The 15268-nt window shown below is 45.6% G+C and overlaps 3 protein-coding genes across 3 annotated transcripts; 1 reads left to right on the forward strand and 2 right to left on the reverse strand.

The window, feature by feature from the left end:
• Positions 1 to 14: 14 nt before the first annotated feature.
• LOC121299909 (UNC5C-like protein) lies at positions 15 to 8172 on the reverse strand. Its single transcript, XM_041228136.1, has 8 exons — positions 6652 to 8172; positions 5357 to 5660; positions 4802 to 5064; positions 4407 to 4507; positions 4249 to 4305; positions 3746 to 3840; positions 3066 to 3179; positions 15 to 2502 (listed from the first exon to the last, which is right to left on the reverse strand). Exons 1-8 carry the CDS (start codon positions 7046 to 7048, stop codon positions 2178 to 2180), a joined length of 1656 nt encoding a protein of 551 aa, XP_041084070.1. The 5' UTR covers positions 7049 to 8172; the 3' UTR covers positions 15 to 2177.
• Positions 8173 to 9081: 909 nt separating this feature from the next.
• Positions 9082 to 12127, forward strand: LOC121299911 (translocator protein-like). Its single transcript, XM_041228138.1, has 4 exons — positions 9082 to 9181; positions 9660 to 9834; positions 10879 to 11017; positions 11365 to 12127. Exons 2-4 carry the CDS (start codon positions 9662 to 9664, stop codon positions 11533 to 11535), a joined length of 483 nt encoding a protein of 160 aa, XP_041084072.1. The 5' UTR covers positions 9082 to 9181; positions 9660 to 9661; the 3' UTR covers positions 11536 to 12127.
• Positions 12128 to 12913: 786 nt separating this feature from the next.
• Positions 12914 to 15268, reverse strand: LOC121300224 (ubiquinol-cytochrome-c reductase complex assembly factor 2). Its single transcript, XM_041228721.1, has 4 exons — positions 15060 to 15268; positions 13773 to 13847; positions 13544 to 13613; positions 12914 to 13116 (listed from the first exon to the last, which is right to left on the reverse strand). Exons 1-4 carry the CDS (start codon positions 15195 to 15197, stop codon positions 13019 to 13021), a joined length of 381 nt encoding a protein of 126 aa, XP_041084655.1. The 5' UTR covers positions 15198 to 15268; the 3' UTR covers positions 12914 to 13018.

A 15268-nucleotide genomic window follows, 5' to 3' on the forward strand; every position in this document is an offset into this window, starting at 1 on the left:
GGTCGCTGGCCGCACAGACGCAGTCATGCATGTTTTCAGTTCTCTTGATAGTCTGTCAGTTTTACTGGTTCACCGTACTTACCTCACACCCCTGCAGCCTGCACGGCAGTATTGGGAATGGTGCTTGTTGCAAACTACCATGTACTACCTGGCTTCAGTGCTGTATTCGAATGGCTATTAAAGTACAGGATCTTCTTTCATCCTGCCGGATACCTCATTGTTGGAAGCTAACAGTACACAGCCTCCCACTCCCCAGTACACCTCTTATGTGGTGTGATTAACACCAATGGCATTGACTTCCAATGCCCCATTCCGTTTGCGCTGTTCTATTGTAACTGTTTGTTATTTTCACTGTTCAGATATAATGGGTGCAGAAGAGAACAGTGCTTTATAACTCGGGGACCTAAAACAGCGTCAGGTCATTTTAAAACAGGCAGGCTACTTGCTTCCAACCACATTATTTGAGAACCTCAAATCTGTTTGAATATTGATCTTCAGACCTACTACACTATGCACCCAGAAACTTTGTACTGTATGTAAAAACTATCTGTAAAAAAGACTTGCACTCAATGTGCAAGAATGCTAGAATCAATACTTTAGAAGTGCCTTTACAGGTGTATTGCTGTTGGTACTTCCTTTAACAGAAACCATTGGGTAACCTTATGTATCACAATATTGGACCAGGCGATATCGAAATTGGACCAGGCGCGTTCCCAGAGAAATAATTCTGCACTCAGACGTGGCACAGCTTTACGTCTTCATGCAAATGCAACACGGCCAATCATTTGCATAAGTCCTATTTACCTGTTACTGAACTCAAAATGCAAATACCCAGGAAAAGACACAGTTGGATCAATGGATAGATAAATAGATAGAAAGAAAGAGGGTGGGATTGGCTTTGACTGAGCTGACGCAAGTGTCATTAATACTTGGCTTTCTATTGGAACAAGGTGATGGCTACTGTCTGGTTTAGTGATGCAGAAGGAAATAATGCATGTGTGCGTCTTAATAAAGGGGTCATTGTCAGATATTTTAAAATGTACACTTTTTTGGAAAGTGAGTGTTTTCAGATCCTCCAAGTACCTACATGTGGACACATTCATGAGTTGTTTTGAGTCTATAAGCCATGGCTACACTAAGAGGTTACCGGTGGAGCATTTTGGGGGGGGGGGGGGGGGGGTTAACATGCATTAACTTTAGGAGGAGTGTATGGTTTTAATAATGTGAAGTGGAAAGCATGCCTGCAATCGAGGGGGGCTTCACTCTCTAGGGATGGGGCTACAGATACTGCACTTTCCTTTTAAGATCCTCCCTGTGAAAAACTGTATGGTTGCTGTCCTAGCTCTGTTTAGGGTGGTATCAATTCTGTGGTATTTCTATGAAATATTTATCGATATTCTTAATGCCTTCTCCCTGATGGAGGTCAATCAAGTGAAACTAAAGAATTGTACAGGGATCTTTTTCAATGTCTCAGAACCAGAAGTGTGCTTACCAGCTGTGCAGTATATCTAGATTTTGTTTTCTGGTATTGGAAATACAATCTGTCCTGTTGACCTGGGATTGGAAATATACCATCTCTTAGATCGAATGTTTTTTTTATTTTTTATTATTGCTTTTTAAACATTATTAGGCTGGGAGAAATTGCTAATTGGATGAAAACATACTTGACTGTTAATTATATATGTGCAAAACAAAAAAGAAATTACCGTTCTCGTTCAACTTGTGTTTTTAACCCCCCCCCCACACACACATCCATACATCCATTCCCTGAAAGCCGATATTTAATGTCATTAATTTTGTAACTTCATTCTGCATTCAGATACTTGATAAGCATGCTGAGTTTTTACATTTTACACAAATGCAAGAATTGAACAGTCTCACGCTCCAGTTCATTCATATACACCCTGAAAGTGCTTGAAATGAACTTAGACTGTGTGTGCTACTCCCTGCAAAGTGAGGGAACGCATTAGCGCCTGTGTGGAGCCCCCAGAGCTTTAGGAAAAGGACTCCCCAAGAGCTGAAACTCGCTCTAGGTCACAGCTTTACGAAGTCCCAGCCCTTGGCTCTGACACGGTATTTCCTTTTCCCCCTGGCACAGATTCCCATGCTGAAATGCTGCTGTGCCTTGCCATCTGAGTTCTTTTTGGATACGCTCCCCCCCCCCGGCTCATGTTCACCTAGGCAGCCTCCTCCCTCTCCATGGCTTTGTTGTCGTAGATGTGCAGAATTAGCTTCTCGTCTTTGCTGGGGAATGCCTGGACCCCCTGCCTCTCCTCCAGGGAACCGCAGTCAATCAGCCGGCTGTCGCTCACTGACTCCACGCTGACTTTCTTCTCCGCGAGGCTGGGGCTGGGTGGCTGCCCCAGGTAGCCCTTGATGCAGGCCGCACAGTCCAGTCGCTCCATAGCCACCATGATGTCGTGAAGCCCCTGCAGGCTGCCGTTCTGCTCCTCGTAGATCTCCAGAGCTGCAGCCGCTGGGCTCTGCTGACACGACATGAACCTGCCCGCGAAACGAGAGCACGCAGCGGGTTAGCAGCTCACACGTGCTATAAACTGTATAGAGTGCGTTCGGAGTTAATACTGTAGATCTGTACAGAAAGTCAACTCCGAACATACACTACTTAACACAGGAGATTTGTTAACTAATCACAGCCCTGGAAATGCAGCCTCTTTGTAATGTGACATATTCCCATATAAGACACACAAACTACCCATATAATATTACTGAATATTATATGCTGAAGTCGGCACGCAATATAATCAGAAGTAGTAACCCATTGACTTGCCAACCACTCTGTTTATTTCAAAGCATGTTAATATGTTAATGTTAATAAAAAATACTAGGGACTCAGAGTACCTGTTAAAAGGTTTAAAAATATATCATACAAAAATGATTAAAACATTTCAGTAACTGGAGGACCCTGGCTAAGGTAGATGTGTCACTGGCTAACAGTGAAAACGGAAACACTCTGTCCTTGAGGGTTAAAGGGTGAAATGAGTGGAGAGAGCTGCAGTATTCACGCTGCCCCACCCCTGGAGCTGCAGTGAAGGACTCCCTTGTACCTGATCTTCGTCCCGCAGAGCCCCAGACGAGAAGCCAGTTTTGTCCAGTCGTTCCCGCTCACCGTGCTTGGCTCCAGCAGCATCTGCAGCTGGTCAAAGAGCTCTCGGGGCATCCTGCCAACGAAATGCGGTCCTGTTAACAGAGGAGCAGAGGCAGCCGCACACAGCACCGTGAAGGTGCACCAAACCCCAAGACACTTGGGGGGATGATAATAACTTCACAGAGCAATGTGCTACATATCCAGCCGGGGGTGGCAGTGCACTGCGTTCTTTTTTTTTTAATGCACGACAGGGTGACCCATGAGTCATACACAATGCATCACGCTGACCAGGCTGTTAAATTGACAGCCACACCTCATCTGCATGATGCGGCAGAATGCACCTGAATTCTAGTAGATGTGGTATCACTGTCAAAAGCCAGCAGGACGGGTTATTTATTAATGCCATGCAGCTTATTGTGGGTATTACTGGTATGTCTAAATCAGCTTTGTCTTTTAAAAATATTTTTTAGACTGTATTTATGTTTCTCTTCCACAAGGGAATCTGGCCCTTTCATTTGCTGCTCCACAGTTCTACATGCAAGCATATGTATATATCCGCTCACCAAGAGACACACACATCAGCTGCCAGCCTCATGGTTTGAGTCTGCCCCAGCAGTGGCAGTGAAAGGGAAAGCTCACCTGTTGCAGTATGGCTTTGGTGCGATGCTTTCCACGTGGCAGCCTGTCTCAGACAGGTGGAAACGAAGGATCTCAAAGTATTTTCCCTGCTGACCCTGAGGATTGAGAATGCAGCGTGAGTGACCCAGGCAGACCACAGAGCTCCTTGACTTGGAAATCTAGGTTTCGTGTCATTTTAAATGTTTTGATTTTAGCTGGTTCTGTTAAGAAGGTATCACCAAAAAACCTTATTCACATATCTTACTGAAACCATGCAATCTGAAATAGGGATAGAGGAATAGCGTCTTCCTCGTGCTAGCGCTTGCAATGTTAATACCAGTGCGGATTGTAGAGAATGGTATTCCCCAACATGGGGTCTATTGAGTCCAGACTAACAGCCCTGCCAATGCTGCGTGTAACAGATGGGTGTCTCTGCTTTATTTGAAGCGATTCTGCTTGCGCTACAGCGAGGTCCCATTGTGAAGAGTGAGCCATTGTGGAAGCAGCTGGAACGTTGCACTCACATGCTGATAGGTGTGCATGGTCACTATAATCTCACTGGAGTCTTGGGTGCAGTCAGCCTGCAGACAAGAAGACCAGACGTCATTTCCATGCCTGGTGGGTTAGTCAGTCGCAGGTGGAAAGGAGACAGTGCTGAAGAGTTGCTGGAGAGGGGCAGTACCTGCTTTCTCTTGAAGCAGAAGGAGCGGAAGGGACACCTCCCATGCCAGATGTGCAGGAAAGGGACAGACTGGCTGGCACTCTCGTCCACGTTCTCCCAGCCTGCCATGGCACACAAACGGGTTCAAAGCTCAAATCTCTCTCATAATTACAATATCAATTAACATTTATTATTTAAAAAGAATAGGTTTTTAACTTTTGAGATAATAAATAATAATGTGATCAATTGCGATCAATATTGGGATATTCGGGAAACGGATCCAAGAGGTAGCACACAGTAATGAAAATAATTGCATTACAAAATATCCTGTATGCAATATTAGCTCAGTGATCCAGACTTTAATATCAATCAACAGCCCATTCCCTTGCCCCCTGTCAGCGGCTGCAGCAGCTCACCTTCTGACAGGTACTTGAGGACCAGGAGCATGTCGCTGCTGGCGCTGGTAAAGTCGAAGAGCTGGACCGGACCACAGAGCCGGCCCAGGAAGGGCTCCTCATTGCAGCGTGCCCACTGCAGAGCGCAGGGGGTGTTGTTGAGAAAGTAGACCCGGATCTGCTGGTGAGTCTGCTCGGCAGCCAGCGGAGAGGAGAACATGGCCAGCTGGAGCCACTTGTGTGCCTCGGTACTGTCACGCGCTTCCAGGACAGCGGTGTACAGACTGCAGAGCGGGGAGAGAGGAACAGAGGGAGGGTGAAAGGACAGCGGTGTACAGACTGTTGGAAAACACTTACAAGTTGAACTCTACTAATATTTCTAATCTCGACACGAGAATTTAATTTTGCCTTACGATAAACAAACTATAATGAATAATGAACCTATAAAGAAAACCCATTTTAAAATGAACAAAGACATGGGGCTAGATTGCTCGCTGTCTCTCTAGTAAAAGATATGGGGCTAGATTCTATAGTAAGAGGCAGTACAGGGCGGGGGTGCAGAAAGCTGTATCATACCTGAAGTGTGTAAGTGCTACCTGGCACTCATCGCGGGTGATGCAGGTTTTGGTCTGGACTCCCACCTCGCCCCACCTCTTGAATGGGAGCAGGGCGGTGTCGCTGGCGTAGACGTGCACCTGGGAGGCGTTGCCACCGCAGTGCTTGAAGGACAGGAAGCAGGGCCGCAGGAACGAAGTGCCGTGGGGTCCGCAGTACACCACCGGGCTGAGCAGGGCCTGGGAGTGCTGCAGAGAGGGGGAGTCAGACAGGTCCCACACCAGAACCAGGGAAACCCGTTCGGTCCGGCCCAGACTCACAGCACCTAGAGGGGCAAGGCAGGACCATCACTGCCTGGGCTAGCAATGCACAGGGAAGCACAGGGACTGCTGGAATGGAGTGCAGTGGGAACAATATGAGCGGTACAGTAAACCAATGCACATTGTAACCCTTGCAGAGCCATGTGAGAACCAGCGGGTCGCTGCATCAGGAGCACTGTGAACAAACAGGCAGCTGCTTCAGTTCATAAATCAGATAGTTTCCTTACATCAGGATATATTAAGACATGCTTCAAAACTGCATTAATTATACCCCCTTCCCCTTCTCCCTGGTTCAAATCCCAGACAAGCAACTTAACCTGTTTAATGTGTTTCCTGGCACAAAGTGTTTCCCTAATTTTTCTCCATGTGGGAAAAGTTGTTTCAAGGGCTTTTTACCCAAAAACTTTTAATTGACGAATCGTAAAGCAAGCCATTGATGCAAACATTTTGAAAAGAGCTTCAAAACCCCCCCTCTCTCCTCGGACCAGGCCAGTTCGTTTAATGGTTGAAGGGTATGTATAATACAGTCTATGCATGCTGTAATGGGTGCTGACCTTTACGTTCAATGAATTGTACCTTCTGCCACCCACCCCCAAGCCAAACAGACATTGTTTGCAGGACTAAACACAGGCTGTGCAGAAAAGCTACTGATTAACATTATTACTTAATGAGATAAGGCAGACTTTGAATGCATACTGTATGGTGCGAGATAAAGGAATATATTGCACAGCTGTGTTTTGTTTGGAGTGATTTCAGAAGGAAAGCTAAACTGCAACAGAAACCAAATTACTTATTCCTCGCTACTTCCACTGGGGTGCAGATTTCATCATGTTTTAAGCAAATTGCAGAATTGCAGTTACCGTTTTGATCCCTGCTGCTAATTCTCTGTGTTTTGCTACAACTTTCAACCTTCTGTCAAATCAAAACATGCAGGAGTAATTATTTGGATCTCCAGAGAGGCCCATGTCGGAGAGCATCAGTTTAACCCTGTCCTACCTGCTGGGATCTCCAGAGAGATGCCCATGTCAGAGAGCATCAGGCAGCCCCCCCTGTGGTCCACCTCCTTGGTCATGAAGACCAGCAGCTTCTGCAGGAGCGTCTTGACCAGGACCCTGCCCCCGGTTGGGGTGTGGAGCTCCCTGTAGAACTGCTCTACCTCCTGGCAGGCTATCTTGGGGCAGGGTTCATGTGAGAGCGTGTCCAGAACAAGGGAGCCCGGGTCTGCCTGTCCCTCCTCGTCTTCCTCCTGGGTTCCGCGGCAGCCATGGAGCTGGGGGCAGCGTGAGTGCAGGCACTTCATCAGGAGGAGGACCAAGGTCACAGAGAAAGCATGAGCCACGATGGCCACCACCAGGCCCCCTTCACTCAGCCCTGGTGCTGCTGATACAGTCATCACCAGTCCAGTCCTTTCAGTTTCTCGTGCATGACAGCTGAAAGATTTGTGGTCGTGTGTAACGAGAAGGTTTTTCCAAACGTCAGAAATTAATTCAACGCTCTGAGGGAAAACAAGAGGCAGGCAGACAAAGGCAAAACAATCTTGGTTTATGACTGCTTAGAGAAGACCACGTGCCTAATTGTTCACAGCAAACGCTATGGATGCCCAACCAGTACAGTGGTCATTAAGGTAAGATTGGATCATGAAACAAGGAATGTCAGATCAACTGAGCTGCTTGGTGGTCAGTGGAAGTGTAATAAATCCTGGTGTGGGTGCAGATGAAGCAGGGGGTGTTAGGTTTCGCCCAACAGTCTAGGCAGTACAGATGTGACCCATGGGCCTGACCCTGAAGAACCCAATCCTCATCCAGGAGATATCTGGGCAGCACGGATCTTTGTTCAGTTTCCTGCCATTTTCACCGAAGCTGTAAGGCACAGTATTCCAAACAGGGCAAAACAAAACCGAAGTTCTTCCAAGGGATTGATTCGTTTTCATAGCAAACTCCTCAGTGCGCTCTCCAGGCTTGGTCTCCCAGTACAGCAGCATTACTCTACTGAGCTTGAGGGAGTGGCCACTGGGCTGCTATGTGTGATGGCTTTTGAAGCAGTGCATACGTGCTTGACGTCACGGCAGAATCACACCCCGATTCTGCAGGTGCCTGTGAGTCATTAATAAGTCCTATCTGTTTCCTAATACAAACCTTGATGATAGAAAAATATATTGTACAAAGCGCCTATCTCCAGGGTTCCTTCGACCAACTGAAACACACTGTATCCTGTACTGTGTCCTGGCTTATCAAGCAGCGTGAGGTTTCTTGGAAATGAACTGTTCAGGAGCATGGCTTCAAAAAAACTGTTTTTTGTGTACATTCTACGGCTGTCATCTTAAAAGCGCGCAGTGTAAACACCAGCTCTGTACTCTGTCTGTTATCTATGAAATGGTAACTCTTGCCAGAACCCCTTTTTGTTCTGCTGCAGTGAAGCTTGCTGGAGTCATGTGTAACCTCTTACTGCTGAAGGTAACAGCAGGGACTAGGTGTCTAAAACTGTTCAATTTCCTCAACTGTTAAACCTTAGGATTAAACATGTTTAAACTTGAACATATTGGGAATTTCTGAAAAAAGAAAGACCCTTACATTCAACTGTGATCCCGTGGTTAAAGTACAGGGCTTGTTACCAGAAGCTTAAAGGTTCAAATGCCACCTCTGCCACTGACTGACTCACTGTGTGACCCTGAGCAAGTCACTTAACCTCCTTGTACTCCATCCTGCACATGATATGTTAAATCAATGTCCTATTGCAAGTGACTCTGCATATAATGCACAGTTCATAGCCTACCCCTGTAAAGTGCTTTGTGATGGTGGTCCACTATGAAAGTCTCTCTCTCTCTCTCTCTCTCTCTCTCTCTCTCTCTCTCTCTCTCTCTCTCTCTCTCTCTCTCTCTCTCTCTCTCTCTCTCTCTCTCTCTCTCTCTCTCTCTCTCTCTAATGCTAGCACATTTAAGTGGATTAATCATTAGACACAACAGCATTTATATGTAGAAAGCTGAACAAGACTTGATAAATACTCTGCACACACCCTGCTCTATAAACACTACAGCTCACCTCTATGTTTCACATGCATATCTTTGACAATGGTTAGACGTTTAGGCAAGACCAGGGAGTTTGTGCACCTGCAGCTGAAACATACCTTCAGTGTAAACAACCTGGAAAGTCAACAAGGTGCGGTGTCTGAAGAAGCAGAGCTCGCAGGTAGATACACCTGCCCTTCAGTTAACCTCTGCGAAGCAGTTATGCAAAAAAAAAAAAAAACAATAAAAAAACAGACTGTGCTGTATTTAAGACTTAGTGCAGTCAGTTAGTTAAAAATAATGTAGTGCAAAGGACCTTTAGCGCACAAAATGTAACAATACATCATTATCTGGACAAAGTACACCATTATACAACATCGTCAGATTGACAAGCGTGTGTTTACAGCGCAACCACGCCTCCCTCGAACGGCGTACTGTTACACAAGCGAGGCAGCGACTGGAGGAACTGGGGAGACTGCTTTCGTGAAGTAGGTCAAAGGAATATTTGTGTGCCTTTTGCAGGTATGATGAATAAATTATTATTGAAATGATATGTTTTAAAAAGTATTATTATTATTATTATTATTAGTATTTAATTATACGCCTATTTCGTTGCGTCACCTTGATATTGTTTTGGCCAGTGTTGTGTAATTCCTGTATTTCATTTCCAGCACTGTAATGCATTGATAAGGAGTGCAGCTGACACCTATAAGCTGGGAGTATCCAGTCGTTTTGATCTTGTAGTTCAGAACAGTGTTTGTGTGTTATCGCGTTGTTAATGTGAAGTGGTTGCACAGTGCAATGCTGTGCTCTACGTAAAACAGTTAGTGCAGTATGAGTTTGTGGGCGTGTGCTTGAGTAATACATGAATATAGTGTGATCGTCAGATAAGAACGACAGTGAAGTGTGTGTGGGGGTGAGGTCCGTGTTAACACAGACGTTCACACTCTGCTAAGTCACAGATCGTGTCTCTGTGTGTGCCTGTCTTTATCCTCTGTAGGGATGTGGACTCACATTCTGGGATTCACCGCACTGCCCCATGTGGGTGGGATCGTGGGCTCTCTCTACACCAGAACAGAGGTGTCCACCTGGTACAAGACCCTAAAGAAGCCTGCCTGGTGGCCCCCAAACCGCGTGTTCCTCATCGCCTGGACCACCCTGTACACCGGCATGGGGTGAGCCGCATACCGAACCAGAACCGCAACTTCAGAACACACAATCACGAACTAGAAGAAAGTAGCGCTGCCTGCACCCAGCTCGACTGGCTACTTCACTTTCTTTATTGTAGTTGTACGTCCGATTGTAATTATTTTTTCTAATTGTAATGATTAACCCTTTCCTGCATTTCGACCTCATATGGGGACGGATAAAAAAACTAAAAAAAACTAACAAATTTCTGGGCTCTATATCTGACATATGAAAGATGCAAATGCATGAGATCCTCATATGAGGTTGACATGTTTCCCCATATAAAGGAAATGAAAAAAAAAAGGAAAACATTTTCAATGAAAAAATATATTATGTGTACAGAAAGTACCAGCTGTTTTCAGGATAGGGTTAAAACAGGTTATTCCTACAGTAAGGGGCTTTGTTTAATCAACAGCAAGAGATTAAAGGGATCGAAATGAGACTCTCATTGCACAGCAGTTTGATCCATTCCTGGTTTTACTTTGCGTTTCATAAGACGCACCTGAGCTTGTTACCTATACACTGTGGCTAATCAAGCTTGTAGTAAAACCTGGAATGTGTTCAACTGCTATGCAATAGGAGGCTTATTTCAATCAGTGCAGCACCAGGGAATCATCACGGATTACACCTGGTTGATGCAATCCAGGGCAATTCCAAGGTTCTGTATAATGCTCTTAAAATCCAGCTCTGATTTATCAGGATACAGGCTGATCACCTGACCCCTTCGCCCTTGGCTTTCTGGATAAGTGCGAGGTGCATTCTTAGTAGAGCTGGATAAAGGGTAGAGAAACACCATCATTTACATGCACTGTTGAGCTGCTTTTGTCTCGTTGCGTTTTGTTTTTCATCTAGCGCTTCTGCACTTCATCCTTTCTATCGTCAAGCTGTTAATAATAAATGTACACTCGTTTCTGCAATAAACAAAGAGAGCAGGGCTTTGACTCTATCTGTTAGAGTGCCTGTCCACTGTGGAACTCTTGCTCCTATTGAGAATTTGAGTTTTGTGATGTTGATTTCTGTCCTGCCCGCAGATACGGGTCCTACCTGATCTGGAAGGAAGTCGGGGGGTTCACCAGCACCGCCTCCGTCCCCCTGGGGCTCTACGGAGCCCAGCTGGCACTGAACTGGGCCTGGACCCCCATCTTCTTTGGGGCGCACAACCTCAAACTGGTACGAGAGACTTATGTTACATGACTAGCGAAGAATTACACATTTATGTGGTGCAGGAGCCCAAAGCAGAGCTTTTAATGAATTAAACAATTCTGAGTTACAAAATGAACAACTTGAGCTCAAGTGTTTCAGCACTAAGCAGCTTTGCAGAAAGTCAACCCTACTTATATGGGAATAAGTCATAGAAAAAACTATAAAAGGGCTGCATGGGACTAGAGAACTGGCCTTTTTCTCTTGACCTCTTTACAGGTCTGCAGTGTTCGAGAGACATTTATTATGTTGCTGACTTGTCTGGTTCTGCTCCTGCTAATGAATGCTGTTTTTCTCTGCTGGCATTACTGTCTCAGGCCCTGGTGGAGATTGTGATACTCTCCGGGACAGTGGCAGCCACCATGGTGTCCTGGTACCCCATCAACAAGACCGCCACCCTGCTCATGGTACCTTACCTGATGTGGCTCACCCTGGCCAGCAGCCTGTCCTACTGCATCTGGAGAGACAACCCTGATAAGGAGGAGTGAGGGGCCCAGGCACCCGGCCTCCCAGAGCCAGCACTGCGGGCAAAGGCAGGGGGTGTGGGAAGGCCAAGTGACCCCAGGGCCTTGGACTTCTCCCCATGCCCGTACTTGCTTACGCCACTTGGAAACGGCTGGCACAGAACAGGTAGAGAACCGTCAAGAGCCTTGTTTGCAGGCTGCTGTGGTTGTAATTAGAAAGTTGTTCCAACACGTCCCATCAATCATAGATTTGTGAAACTGGCCAGACACCAAATGGTGTGAGCAGTCCTGCTGGTTTCCTGAGGCTGCTGAAGTATGTGTTTGCACAAGCAAAATTGCCTTTTTTATGTAAAAATACTAAATGCTATGAAGTATATTTATTATTGAATGTCTTGCTGATCTCACAGCTGTGCAAAACAGAAAGGAAGCGGTAAGCACTTGCTTGCCTAGCCTCTCTTCACTTCATTGATAAATCTGAAGTTTGTAAGGATCCCAGGTTCCATGCTGGGACGCTGTGTGCTGCTTTGTGAACAGGACTTTCTAAACGGGGTTAGGAGACATGAGAGACGAGCTCTGTGCTTTACAAGGCTTTACTCTGTGTGTTATTTTCTACTTTTAAAACTAATAAAAGCTTTACAAAAAAAACAAAAAATAAGTTGTATTTAATGTTCCACTCGCAAACACACAGCAATGGGAATTCTAAGAAACCTCTAGACCACGCCAAATCTTCTTTTGTTTTCCTTGCACAGTTCCTCTTCCTCTGTACTTAGTTCAATAAATTAAACCCTAGTTTGACACGCACTGAAACAGGCCCCACGGTGCCACCCTCCTGCGGGCGTGCAGAGTGATCCCCAGTGTGGGTGCGGGTGCCTGATAGTGTAATCTGACTGAAACACACCCACACCAGCAGCCGACACCTCTGCACACAGGACACAAAACACTCAGCATGTGGTGAAAAGCCTCAGGCTAGCAATCTGGCTTCACTGCGTAATTAGTTTGAACAACATCAGGACGGCTTAGGTGTCCTTGGCTCACTGCGCACCAGCGACCCCTGAGGTCTGGCCGGGCGCCTGCGGGCTTGCCTGTAAGCTGCCCAGAGCTGCGTTGTCCTCCGACACTGTAGCTCTGAGATGGCTACATGGTGAGTCTGCAGTGTGTAAAGTGGGCGGCTGATGGCACATACTTCCGGGGACAGCATGTGTTCGTCTTCGCTCTCCTGAGTCAGCGCAGGGATGGTAAAATTAAAATAATTTAATATTCTAAATTGTGAGAAAATAAATAAATAAATAAATAAATAAAACATTGGTGTCTAAAGCTAATCACAGCCTGGACTGCAAACCTTGATCTGTGTTGTGTGAAGGAACACTTTTCCATGGGAGAGAGATTAGTGTAAAGCATGTGCTCTCATCAAAAGAAAAGATTTATTACGCTTAATATTTGAAAAATGGCAATATACAGGCGAGCAGTGCATACAACATGTGCGGTTCGGAAGAGCGAGAGTGTGGGGTCACTCCTTAGCGCCCTCTTCCGGAGCCTTCGAGGAAAACCTTTCCTTCAGCTTCGTCCAAATCCCCTTCTTCATGTCCTCCATTTGTTGCATGCTGTCTGCAAGAAGAAATCAAGAACAAACGTAACGCACCAGTGGCCTGCAAGCTCTCAAAACAAACAAAATGAAAAGGTCGATTCCAAGCGTTTTTAATCTCCAAGTAGACATTATGAGAGTTCCAAACACTAAAGTATTTCATTTTCTGAAATGCAGAGCTGTATACATAAATCTTTTTTTTCCCCCCGTTTAATCTTAACTTTATTAACAAGACTTTATAATCGATTTTCATTAGCCACACCATCACTGGCTTCTGGGCTTTGGTTATTTATTATCTGTAATAAATTAAGCACCCAGGTATGCAAGTACATCACTAGAGACTGAACAGTACATACTACTGCTGACCCTGCTTTCCGAGCGGTGTATCAGAGTGTTTCATGTTGCAAGCAGGGTTGTGGATCTCCAGGGTGCACAGACTCCTTTCCTTACCTGTGGCTAACACAACTCTGCACTCCTCTACCGTCACTCCTGTAAAACTGGTGTCTCGGACACGAGGGAACTGTGGAGCAAGACGGAAATATGAATATGTACAGCAAACGCAGGCATTATTTAACATGAAATATGAGTACACAATGCTCCCTTCTTCCCCTGTCGTTTTATAAAGGGTGCAAGTAACTCATTGTCAAAAGGATGATCACTTGCAGAAGACAATCCCTACCTTCTCTTTATAGACATTGGCGTGGATCCGAGCTAAGCTCTCATACATCTGATCACACTTCTCCGGATCTGCGATCTGAAAGGCAGAGATGGAATCAGACTCCTGCTGCAGAGCACTGCGAGTCGCTCCAGTTTTTATTACAAGCTGAATCAGGTACCTTTAGCTTCTTACAGGACCGCTATACTTCAGCTGACCCCTAGTAAAACCACGAAGGGTCCAGACTGCTTTCACTTCTGAGTTCTTTTTAACACCCCCCAATGAAATAGAGTCAGCAGAGCACAGGGTACGTTTCAGACTCAGAACAGGGAGCTTCATATTGGTGTGTGTCAGCGTCTCACTGGAAAACTCCTTTTTGTGAACAAACCCAATGTAAGCCCTCAATACCTGAACAGATGGGATGCAACTGATAACCTCCTACTGCTGCAAGTATGTTTGCAGGGGAGGGATAGAGAAGTGTGAATGCAAACACACTGCACAGTTGACTACAGCTATGGCCAAAAGTTTACTCTATAAAATTAACAGATTTAGCATCATAAAGTTGAAAGAAACCTGCTGAATAATGTTACGATAACATATTGAATTATATACCACGTTGTAGTTTCCATATACTTAACCAAAAACTGACATTTAAAAAATCTAACATGAAACACTGTACTGCCACTGTGGCTTCAGGTAGACTCTTGTGATATAATTCTGCAGTTGCTTGGATTAGAAGTTAAATAAAATATCTAAATTACGTTCACATCGTTTATTATTATTATTATTATTATTATTATTATTATTATTATTATGTCTCAATCCTAAAATTATTGGTGATGCAAACCTTGTGACCGTCGTTGATCTGCTTATTGATAAAGAGTAAGAGTAACTAAGGACTCTAGTAAACAGACGCAGATGAATTTGGGAAGTTGTGTTTGGGGATGCTCCTGGGACAGACTGACAAAATGAAGAACTAGAATCAGAACATTTGACAGAAGACAGACTAAACTGATTTTTGCAGCTGCATTGCAGCGCCCCGCGGTGTCACCCACGAAAACACCTAAAACATTGACAAGGGCACAGGCCGCTGCATCCCGTAAAACACAACAGGTCCGTTTGCACACTCACTGAAACGACAACCTCGCTTTTGAACGACTACAGTTTTTCCCCCCTTCACGTTTTCAAGAAAATAAATCTCAGAAATCAGAAAGACTGCGTGTTTGCAGAAAGTTACACAACTGCCACCCGCTCGCCGTGCTTGGTTCTGTCGCCTGGCAGGCTGATCAAGAACAAGCAAACCATGTTTACCTGCGTACTCTCCCCTTCGCGGAACGCCAGGGCCACCTTCTGCCGGAGAAACGTGGCGAGGTCCCGGCCCCGTTTTGTCTCATCTACCGGCCACTCTTCGCAGAGCCGCAGAAAGCGCCGGTAACGGGTTGCAGACATCTTGCCTGGCGTCAGTAATGAAGAACTGGTGCAAACAGACAGGGTGCAAAGTTGAGAGGCCAGAGGATATG

The sequence above is a fragment of the Polyodon spathula genome, chromosome 25, assembly GCF_017654505.1.
Source record: "Polyodon spathula isolate WHYD16114869_AA chromosome 25, ASM1765450v1, whole genome shotgun sequence".
NCBI lineage: Eukaryota > Metazoa > Chordata > Actinopteri > Acipenseriformes > Polyodontidae > Polyodon > Polyodon spathula.

Coding starts and splice junctions, on each gene's coding strand:
- LOC121299909 (XM_041228136.1), bottom strand. CDS start 7,048: ATGACTGTATCAGCAGCACCAGGGCTGAGTGAAGGGGGCCTGGTGGTG. Junction 5,065..5,356: donor GTAGCACTTACACACTTCAG/GTATGATACAGC, acceptor CCCGCTCTGCAG/TCTGTACACCGCTGTCCTGG. Junction 3,841..4,248: donor CCATGCACACCTATCAGCAT/GTGAGTGCAACG, acceptor CTCAATCCTCAG/GGTCAGCAGGGAAAATACTT.
- LOC121299911 (XM_041228138.1), top strand. CDS start 9,662: ATGTGGACTCACATTCTGGGATTCACCGCACTGCCCCATGTGGGTGGG. Junction 9,835..10,878: donor ACCCTGTACACCGGCATGGG/GTGAGCCGCATA, acceptor TCCTGCCCGCAG/ATACGGGTCCTACCTGATCT. Junction 11,018..11,364: donor GGGCGCACAACCTCAAACTG/GTACGAGAGACT, acceptor TTACTGTCTCAG/GCCCTGGTGGAGATTGTGAT.
- LOC121300224 (XM_041228721.1), bottom strand. CDS start 15,197: ATGTCTGCAACCCGTTACCGGCGCTTTCTGCGGCTCTGCGAAGAGTGG. Junction 13,614..13,772: donor CCAATGTCTATAAAGAGAAG/GTAGGGATTGTC, acceptor CTTGCTCCACAG/TTCCCTCGTGTCCGAGACAC. Junction 13,117..13,543: donor CAGAGTTGTGTTAGCCACAG/GTAAGGAAAGGA, acceptor TTCTTCTTGCAG/ACAGCATGCAACAAATGGAG.